The 9,810-nt window shown below is 35.8% G+C and overlaps 1 protein-coding gene across 1 annotated transcript; it reads right to left on the reverse strand.

Moving 5' to 3' along the window:
* Positions 1-693: 693 nt before the first annotated feature.
* Positions 694-3,403, reverse strand: LOC145034659 (coiled-coil protein). The gene is made up of 4 exons (XM_078983129.1): positions 3,138-3,403; positions 1,902-2,238; positions 1,607-1,786; positions 694-1,516 (listed from the first exon to the last, which is right to left on the reverse strand). Exons 2-4 carry the CDS (start codon positions 2,136-2,138, stop codon positions 926-928), a joined length of 1,008 nt encoding a protein of 335 aa, XP_078839255.1. The 5' UTR covers positions 2,139-2,238; positions 3,138-3,403; the 3' UTR covers positions 694-925.
* Positions 3,404-9,810: the final 6,407 nt, after the last annotated feature.

Here is a 9,810-nt window from a genome sequence, read left to right on the forward strand (position 1 = left end):
TCCAATTATTCTTTCATATTTATGTATTCTTTCTTTTGGGAACCCCAAAAGTCGTTATAATTTTGTTCCAACCATTTGCCATATGACACTACCAATTAAGTATGTGCTAAAGCATCTTGTACCATAATGAAGGCATGTTTCATGTCGAACATTGAAGGTCTTCTAGATGAAAAAGGCTTCCAGAATCCATGATGAGTCGGTCAAAAAGTAAAGTCCATGAAACCTATATGTATAAACTGACGAACTTCGTGGATTGAATATGTAAAGATTTGGTGGCAACATTTGTTTAATTATTTCCTTCACGACTAGGTCCTTGTTTGCCATCACTTGTTTGTGCACGAAAGTAATATCAACATCTATCATAGATGATTATTGCTCAAGGATCACATGGGGTTTTAGGTTTGAAGTCGCATGTCCTTGCTGCAGAACATAATCCCTTCAGATATCAATAAATTTGAAGGCCAGATCCCAGATGCCCTACACCATAGCCACGCGTCCTTCATCAATTGAATGCACAATCCATGCTTTGTCCCAAAAAGCGACACATGATGGACCTTTTATGCATCATATGTTTTATCGAGAGAGTATTTATTGGACAAATGGTCCAAGATACCCAATGATGAAAGATACCTGACCACTTCTTTGTCCCCCATGCATGTCCCATTTACAATATGTATCAATACAAAGTTACAAACCACATGAAAGATGTCATAAACTCTCCAGACTCTAACCTTTTACATATATAACAACAAAAGCACCATACTAATACAACTTACAAAGTTACAATACGTGCGTTCTATACAAGACTTTTACAAGTAGCTTAGCTAATAATGTTAAGTCGAAAGCAAAACTATCCTGTTAAGTCCTGAAGTTAAGACCCAAAAACAAAAAAAAAGAAAAGAAAATGACTTTAGTGTTTTGGAAGCTAAGTAAGAAAGAGAAAGAAACCACCAAATGCACGTTTTGATGATTTGATAAAGAAAGGCATCAACAAACGAGCAACTCTGGGTAGTGTTGGGTATGTGAGAGTGCCAAGTATGAACCAATTTAAACTCAAAAGAGCAACTGCATCAGAAGCTGGTCTGTTCTTAATGGTGGAGAAGAACTGAACAACACTTTTTAACGACATAATAACCACCATAAAAAGAGCTGTCACTAACGGCATGCATGGGTCTTTAGCTTCCCATATAATCATTCCAACCAACACTGATAACATTGCACTGAAAAGGCTCTGTGACACTGCAACTTCTCTCCTTTGACCAACAACATCATCAGTACACACACTTCTACTCAGGGGTAGTTGACTATCATCTTTTTTTTCATCCTCAAAACTAGCTGCTTTCCTCATCACATCTTTATAATATTGATCCGATAATTTCCATGGTGAAATTCCATCTTTAGTGTGAGACACTTTAGCATCCTTGTGCTTTTGGCCATATTCTGAACCAGTCATGTCCCACTGTGATTTTCCATCAACTTCCTTCAGACGGAGGTTTTCATCCTTGAGATTTTGCAACTGTCGAGATTAAAAAAAAGCAGAAATACTTTTATTTATATATCAAATATAAATATCGCAAGTATGTTAATAAGTTAATATAAACTGTACCTCAGTCTCCAAGATTTGGATTCTATGGATTGCTACATCGTGTTCCTCTTCAAGCTCACCTAACACCAGTTCCATCATTTCATGCTCTTTAATGGCCACTCGTATATGTTCTTGAAGCTCCCTCCTATCCCATGCAAGAGAATCCAATCTTTCTTGTAGTTCACTGAGTTGTGCTTGTAGCTGAAGATAGAATGCTTCTCAATCTCAATCAAGGGACTACTTTTATATCTTAGTTATGATATAATTAGGGAATGAAGATGATGATATACATATATTATATATATATACTAATTACCTGTTTCTCTCTGTGTAGTGCACCCAGAGCACGTGTGGGTAGAGTTATGATAGATACAGTCCAAAGCATAAATCTCCAAAATATGTTTACATGGAAGTAGATAGATGCACTCAGAATGTCAACCCAAGTGTTTATAACTATACAAGTTCCTCTCACACCAGCCATACAAGATAGTTTAAAAAGTGAAAAAGGCTTTATTACTATGAGCAAGATTGCACCCACCAATTCAGGGATCATGTTTATGGACTATATATATTATTGATCCAACCTCATCTGCAGCTACATGTTTGTCATTTGCTTTGGAGTCGAAGCTTATTGGTCCTTATTGTTCTAGAATCTGAAACCACACAAGCCAAAACATGTCATATGCGTAAGAAAATCAGCTCTAAACTCATGGCTGCAATAAACTAAACATCCTACTTCACAAATCACAATAGAACAACTATTGTACTTCTTCCACAGTTCTCGCAAAAAATGGCTTTAGGTAAGTCGTAAGTGCAAGTTACATTCAACAATTGTATTCCTATATATAAACTCATTAGCCTATTGAGTTTGAACCGAGTATCAAAAGTTGCAACACAATTACACCTTCAGCGTCAATAGGAATAGAATCCTTTTCAAGGTAATGTAAAACGATCGAGATTATTGTTTCTTTTTTCTCTAAAACACACCTCTAGGCCCGAATTCGTAGTTCCTATTCAGAAGCCAAGCAAAAAAACTTGGTCTTTAATCTTAAGAAAAGCAATTAAGCAGTTAATCATCCCTCATGTCCTGCTTAATTATAACCAGATAGTTTTCAGCGAAGAAAGAACAAGAAAAGAGACGAAGCAATTCTTATTTATGCTTTATACCCCTAACCGAGTAATATAGGATAATCCGTATTATTTGTGTGTATATAGTAACAACTCAACCTAATTTTCTTTACTAATTTATAGGCTTGACACACGATTCAGACCCTACACAGTAGCAGCCGCAATCGACACTGTTAACTTGTTATCAATATTCAACTTGTGGCAGCAAGAAAATTTATACGCACGTCCATATAAGGAAAAAAAGAAGGAGCCAAAATCTCTGTTTTTTAGCAAATCAGACAAGTCAGATACTACTTTTCAGCTAGACAAATCATCAAACAGGTTGCATACATAGAGGCAAACGGTGAAACGGATGCTTTGCACCAATGGAAAAACATAAAACAAAACAAGGAAGTCTCAGTAAGTGAGATAAAGAGGAGCGTACCTTCTAACGTGGTGGCTCGGGGATAACTGAGGAGTCGAAGTCGAAGTCGAAGTCGGATGGGGTTTTTCTTGTAGAACGTGAAGAAAGAGAGAGGAGTGAGGAGGGTGTGTCATGTGTGTGCAGAGGTGGCCAGAAAGATTCACGGAATGTGTGACACGTTAACTATGACAGGGAGAAGAGTCAGAAGTTGAACCTGAACACGTGTGTAATGATAACGTTGTAACATGAATGTATGAGAGAGAAGGCCACTTATTTTATTCAGACAATTATGTAGTGTCCAAAAAAATTTCTTCATCCCTCTTTGATTGATTTTAGAGTATATAAATACACCATGCAAATTATTTGACTTCAAAGGCCCGACATCGAACCGGCCACCATACCGAGTTGATGGGTAAATCGGTCGGATCGGTTCAACCAGATGAACCGAATGACGTTATTATTACATCATTATTGTATTTAAAATTTTAAAATACTCAAAAAAAAAAAAATACAAAAATAAACTTTAAACCAAAAATATCAACAAACATTAGTTTTCAATATTAAATAAAAGTACCAAACTTACAAAATACAATGAAATTCATTCCCCGCATCTTTATTCTAGTTTAAAAAAAAAAAAACAAAGTTCACAACATAAACATCAAAACACCATGAAATGTATCAAAATGCAAACTTTAATTACAATTTATTTTTCACCTAAAGGAATCCATGTCAATTTCTTCTAACACAACTCCATCATCATCTTCAATACCAAATGCAAATTCAATTTTAGCAAAAGTTATACTCAAATAGAAGAATAACAAAGTATTGATAGAATAACATAAAATACTAACCTTGAGAAACTTGGGAGTCAAACATCGTTGATTCATTGTAGTTTGGTGGTTCTTCTTCAACCATATTTTCCAATTCATTATAACTTAATTTACCTTCTGGTATTCATCAACCACCCAAAACTCGATTTTTATCAATACTTTCATAATTGATCGGATTATAAGAATTTTTTGTAATCCTTGAGCCCACAAAAAAGTATTAATATACTTTTACACATAAATAAAGAAAATGAAAAAAAAAAGTTTGAAAGTATACACTACCTATTTTGTAGACGCAAATTATAATGAATATAAACAAAAGGTCATTAAGCATTTGATGCTCCAATCGATTCCTTCTTTTAGTGTGGATTCTCTCAAAGACACTTCAATTCCTTTCACACCCGGAAGAAGAAGCAGTTTGGCTTAAAATTCGAATTGCAAATTTTTGCAATTTCGGAGCATCTCCACCATGTAATTTCCACCATTCATCTAATGGAAAATAATAAAATATTATTATAATACTGTAATTCACTATTAAAAAAAGGTTGAAAAAAAAAAGTTACCTGGACGAGTAGTATTGCGAGAAGCGAAAGCAAGTTTTCAACCAAAACTACCTTCATGCTCACAAAACAACGTTAGTTGGTCCATGAAAGTTAGACCATACACAATACCAACACTGTTATAACGCTCAATCATATCCATTACCCCCCCCCCCCCCCCCAACAAACCACCTCTGGTTTCTTAGAAAAATTTTCTAGATCATATTGAAAGACTGGATTCAACCAATAAGCAACAACATGAAGACTCCTACGCAACATCCTATCCCATCGATTTTTAATGATGTTAGTATACGGGGTGTACAACTCTCTGTTGTTGCAAAAAAGTTTCTTAATTCTTTTTTTTTTGCCCTATACATCCCTTTGTATATATAACCTAAAGAACATCAATTAAAATAATAAAAATGATGATATATTTGTAAACATCATTAAAGAATATTATATATATACCTAAAGCCGGCTTCTCATACGAATCATAAATCCGTAAAAGTCTCAACATTGTAGTCATCACCTTTACTATGATAGCACAATTATTCCAAAAGCTTTCATTCAATATGATAAGCTTAACTTCTTTTGCTTTTTCTAATCTAATCACTTTTTTATAATCCGGGGAGGTGACCATAGCTTGCAAATCATGTTTGTGATCACACAAACTCTTCAATGCTATAAATGCAGTACCAAAACGAGTGGCACCCGAACGAATAATCTTTGTCCAACCTGGTCTTTATCTTAACCAATTTAATGGCCATTTGTGGTTATAAACAAAAACTATAACCCTCGATGCAAGTGTAACCAAATCAACGACTTCATGCATCTCCGACATGTCCTTCATAATCAAGTTCATACAATGAGTTGCACAAGGAGACCAGACAATGGACGGATACTTCTCACATAACAATCTTCATGCAGCCTTATAGTTTGTAGCATTATCAGTTACTAAATGAACGACATTCTGACGACCAACAATCTTAACAATCTCACTAAACAAGTTGCATAATGTTTGGGCATTACTCTCAACTGATTTGATGATTGATATCCCTTTTGCACAATACACCATAAAATTGATAAATGGTCTTTATCTTGTATCCCGTCACCCATCATCCATAATTGTGCAACCATTTTCTGCCCAGTAACGTCTATAAGAATCAACTATAAGTTGTACATATTGTTTCGCATCTTTCAACAACGTGACACACATAGCATGATATGAAAGCCATGTGTATCCATGACCCATACTAGCGACTTTGCTCATTGTTATTTGGAAAAGAGGAGAATTCACAGCATTCATAGGTATACAAGAATCATAAAACCACATAGCAAGAGCTAAATCTGTATCATGCCATCTTTCCTTACTTTACAATGTTGCCTTAATCGATGGTTGAGAAGGATCATGCATATCTCGTTTGAAAAAAGGTGGCACGGTTTGTGTTTGGGAGGTTTGAGGAGCTTTTCTCTTTCCATCTTTTTTTAGTTGATTATTGGGTCAGTACTTAAACGTCATCATCATCATCATCAACATCATACATGTTATCTGTTGGATTAGTGTCTAAGGCTGTAACTATATTTGGTAAGTACTTGACCCGGTTGTGCATGGTCCTTTTGGGTTGCCTTCACCATAGCAACTTGACATGATGATTTGTAAAGAGAGAAGAGATTTTATTGTTAATATATTATGAGAATAATATATTAAAAGAATAATAATATTATTTGATTAATATAAGTTATATATTAATTAAGAGTTAGTTTGGTGACTTTAAGAGAATAATTGAATAAAGGGGCATAAACTGTCAAATGTGTGATAGTTGTGTTTTGGGCTATAAATCCTTATGGATATAAGGGTGGACGATTTTTAGGGTTTGGATATCTTAAAATCATCCAAGACTAATATCTAGGAGGATCTTTGGATTGCCTAGGTCCTAAGTTAATCAATTAGGGTTAAGGGTGAAACCATAATAGCTCATAGTATAAATAGATCCCTTGGGTGAGGGAAATCGGCACTCATGAAAGGCAAGAAACCCTAGGGCCGATTTCTCACCTTCCTCACTCTATCTCAAGATCATCCTCTTGCTAGTTGGTGTTTGTAAGCCATTAGAGGAGTGACAATTGTGACTCTAAGCTCCAAGAACAAGAAGTTTCAAGCACGTAACTTAAGGTATTCTTCTAGATCTGTTTTATATGATATGATTCAATTGTTTACACTAGATCTAGAATTTTAAGCCTTGGATACATTGCATGTTCAATTAGAGAAACCTAGATCCAAGCATTAGGGTTTGCATGCGCACATAGGAAAGTTCTTATGGCTCAAACCCATCAGTGGTATCAGAGCTTTGATTGATTTCTATTGAATTGATGCATTGGTTGACTGCTTGTTGCTTGAAAAATTCGATTTTTGTGATTCTGTTCAATGAACTCGGCGAGTTCCATTGTGGACTCGGCGAGTAGCTCCAACTCGGCGAGTCCATAGTGGAACTCAAAGAGTTCGAGCGTCAGTTGGAGGTAGTTTCGGGATTTCTTGTTGTTTTACTTGAGGATACTTGCCTTAACTGTTTTGGATCATTAAAATCTGAATTTTATCATATATATGAGTATATTCTTGACCAAACAAAAGATAATTACCAATTAGTTGAATAATAATTTCCTTATATGATAATAATTGATTATTTGAATTGAATTGATGAATTGTCTTGCAAGTAATATTGAATAAGATCAAATTGAGATAATCTGATTAGTTGACTTGTATTATTTGCTATTTGATCCTTATGTTTTGAAAAGTTTAAAACTTGTCCTCAAGTTTTTGAAATTTAAGTTTTGTGATTAAAAGTTTAATTTGAATAATTTAAATTTCAAACCCTAGAATTTTACAAGTTTAAAATTCAACATTATACTATTATATTATTACAAGCTTAATATATATATATATATATATATATATATATATATATATATATATGTATATATATATATATATATATGTATAATTTAAAATGCCAGTCTTATGGTCAGTAGGCATCATTCACGAAGCCGGTCTATAAGGTGGGTATAAGGTTGCTGCCTATAAAATGACGCTTAATGGGTGTACACTCATACCCACCGCATGCTTGACTGGTGGAGGGTCGTTAGCCGAACGGGTAGGATAGGTCAATCCTCTCCTCATTAATAAGTATAATGAATCTTTATAAAGTAACTAAACGTGTTTCATAAAATTCCCAATCTTAGTTACTTTAGGAAAGTGAATTGATGCAATCCCATGAAATTACACTTTGCACCCTTGTTAAGATGTTAGTGGAGTGTGTGTGGTTAACCGGCACATTAATTGGTTCTAAACAAAGGTGGCAAAGGGTGATTCATTGTTTTTTGATGGAGCGTGTGTGGTTTACCGGCACATCGAATAGGTGATTGTAACAATGAAGGCACCATGTAAATTTGCGTGGTTATTCACACCCGCTTTGTGATCCTCGGTATCCCAGTCACAAACTAGAGTGGCATATCGAGATTTAAACATGACATTGAAAGGTTCAATGAATCGCAAAGAAATCTAGGAATTCTCAATACATTTAAAACTTAAGCATATGTTTTTCATGGTGAAGAATTAGTGAATCGTCATTCACTTACCTCTAAATTATTTGCATGTTGGATTACGGCATCCCTTTTCTAATGTGAAAATAATGTTGTTGGGTCCTAGCCCTAATTTTTATTTTGGGTGTTAATTAGGGACTTAAATCTAATCAAACTTTGTTTCCTTTCTATTTGTAGATGTCTAATGCAAACAACGTTGCTGCTAGCTCATTCACTCTAATGAGCCTTTGTCAAAAAGTGACTTTTGATGGATCGAACTTTAGCGAATGGATAAGATACATTCGCACGATCACGCGTTACGAGGACAAAGAGTATGTTCTTGATGAGAAGCTCGAGAAGATCAATCCTGAAACTGCTACTCCCGAAGAAATGGCTGTCTTTGAGACCCATGAACGTGATGCAACGAAAGTCCATTGCATCATGATAGCCACGATGAACTCCGAATTCCAAAAGTCCTATGAGGACATGTATCCTTATGAGATGCATCTAGACTTGATGGAGAGATACCACCAAAGCGCGAGGCAAGAGCGATATGAAATCATAATAAATATGATCACTGCTAAAATGGGAAGTGGAGAGTCTCTAACTGTGCACTTGCAAAAGATGCAAAGGTATGTTGATCGTCTTCGCAAGTTGAATGTCAACTTTGGGGAAGATTTGGCTATCGACATTGTTCTTCACTCCTTGCCCTCATGCTACAACCAATTTAGGATAACCTACCACATGAACAAGGAAGAGGTTACCCTAAGCAAACTCCAAGGGATCCTAAGGACTGCTGAGAGCAACCTCAAGGACAAGTCTGTTGCACCAACTCCCAATCCACCCCCTGCTCCTGTTTTGGCTATTAGGCAAAGAAGGGGCAAGAAGAGGAAGGATTCTTCAAAGAGCCACCGCAAGGGAAAGTCCCAAGATGGTTCCTATTCTAGTGGGACCAAGGTTGATCTTGCTAAGCCCAACCCAAACCCAAAAGAGGCAGAGTGCCACCATTACCACAAAATAGGGCATTGGAAGAGAAGCTGCCCAGAATATCCGCAAGCCATCAAGGATGGGAAGATCAAGCCATCTTTTACAGGTATTTACACAATTAAATCTAATGACTCATCTCATGCTATTTCTTGGGTTCTTGATACAGGATGTGGTTATGACATATGTTCTGATTTGCAGGGACTAGGAAGAAATAGGGATGTGGAGCTTGGAAGAATAAATCTAATAATGGGGAACAGAAGATCGTCGTCTGTTACCAAGATTGGAGTGTATTCTTTAGTGCTTAGTAATGGATTGAATTTAGATTTAAATAATTGTTCCTACTTGCCAGAAATGGCAAGAAACATCATTTCTTTTCATTGTTTGTTTAGACAATGTTTTAGTTATTCGTTTAATAATGAGAACGGTTCGATTTATGCTTATCTAAATGGTGTTTTATATTTTGAAGCTATGCCTTGTAATGGAATTTATGAAACTGTTATGGTTGTAGATAACCTAAGAAATGATGTGTTGTGTATGGATTTTTCCAATAGTATGGATAAAGCATCCTTGTGGCATTGTCGTCTTGGACATGTCAATAAGAAGCGCATAGCCCAACTCCAAAAGGATGGAGTGTTGGAGTCATTCGACCTTAGGGAAGATGACACGTGCGAATCTTGTTTACTTGGAAAGATGACCAAGTCACCCTTCACTGGCACTTGTGAGATGGGTGAGGGTTATTGGATCTCATACACACCGACGTGTGTGGGC

This window comes from Lactuca saligna, chromosome 3 (genome assembly GCF_052625555.1).
Source record: "Lactuca saligna cultivar CGN05327 chromosome 3, ASM5262555v1, whole genome shotgun sequence".
In the NCBI taxonomy this organism is placed as follows: domain Eukaryota; kingdom Viridiplantae; phylum Streptophyta; class Magnoliopsida; order Asterales; family Asteraceae; genus Lactuca; species Lactuca saligna.

What these genes read in the sequence shown, in the direction of transcription:
- LOC145034659 (XM_078983129.1), bottom strand. Translation starts at nt 2,138, where the DNA reads ATGATCCCTGAATTGGTGGGTGCAATCTTGCTCATAGTAATAAAGCCT. An exon ending in CACTACACAGAGAGAAACAG is followed by an intron (nt 1,787 to 1,901) that starts GTAATTAGTATA and finishes TTCTATCTTCAG; the next exon opens with CTACAAGCACAACTCAGTGA. An exon ending in TCCAAATCTTGGAGACTGAG is followed by an intron (nt 1,517 to 1,606) that starts GTACAGTTTATA and finishes TAATCTCGACAG; the next exon opens with TTGCAAAATCTCAAGGATGA.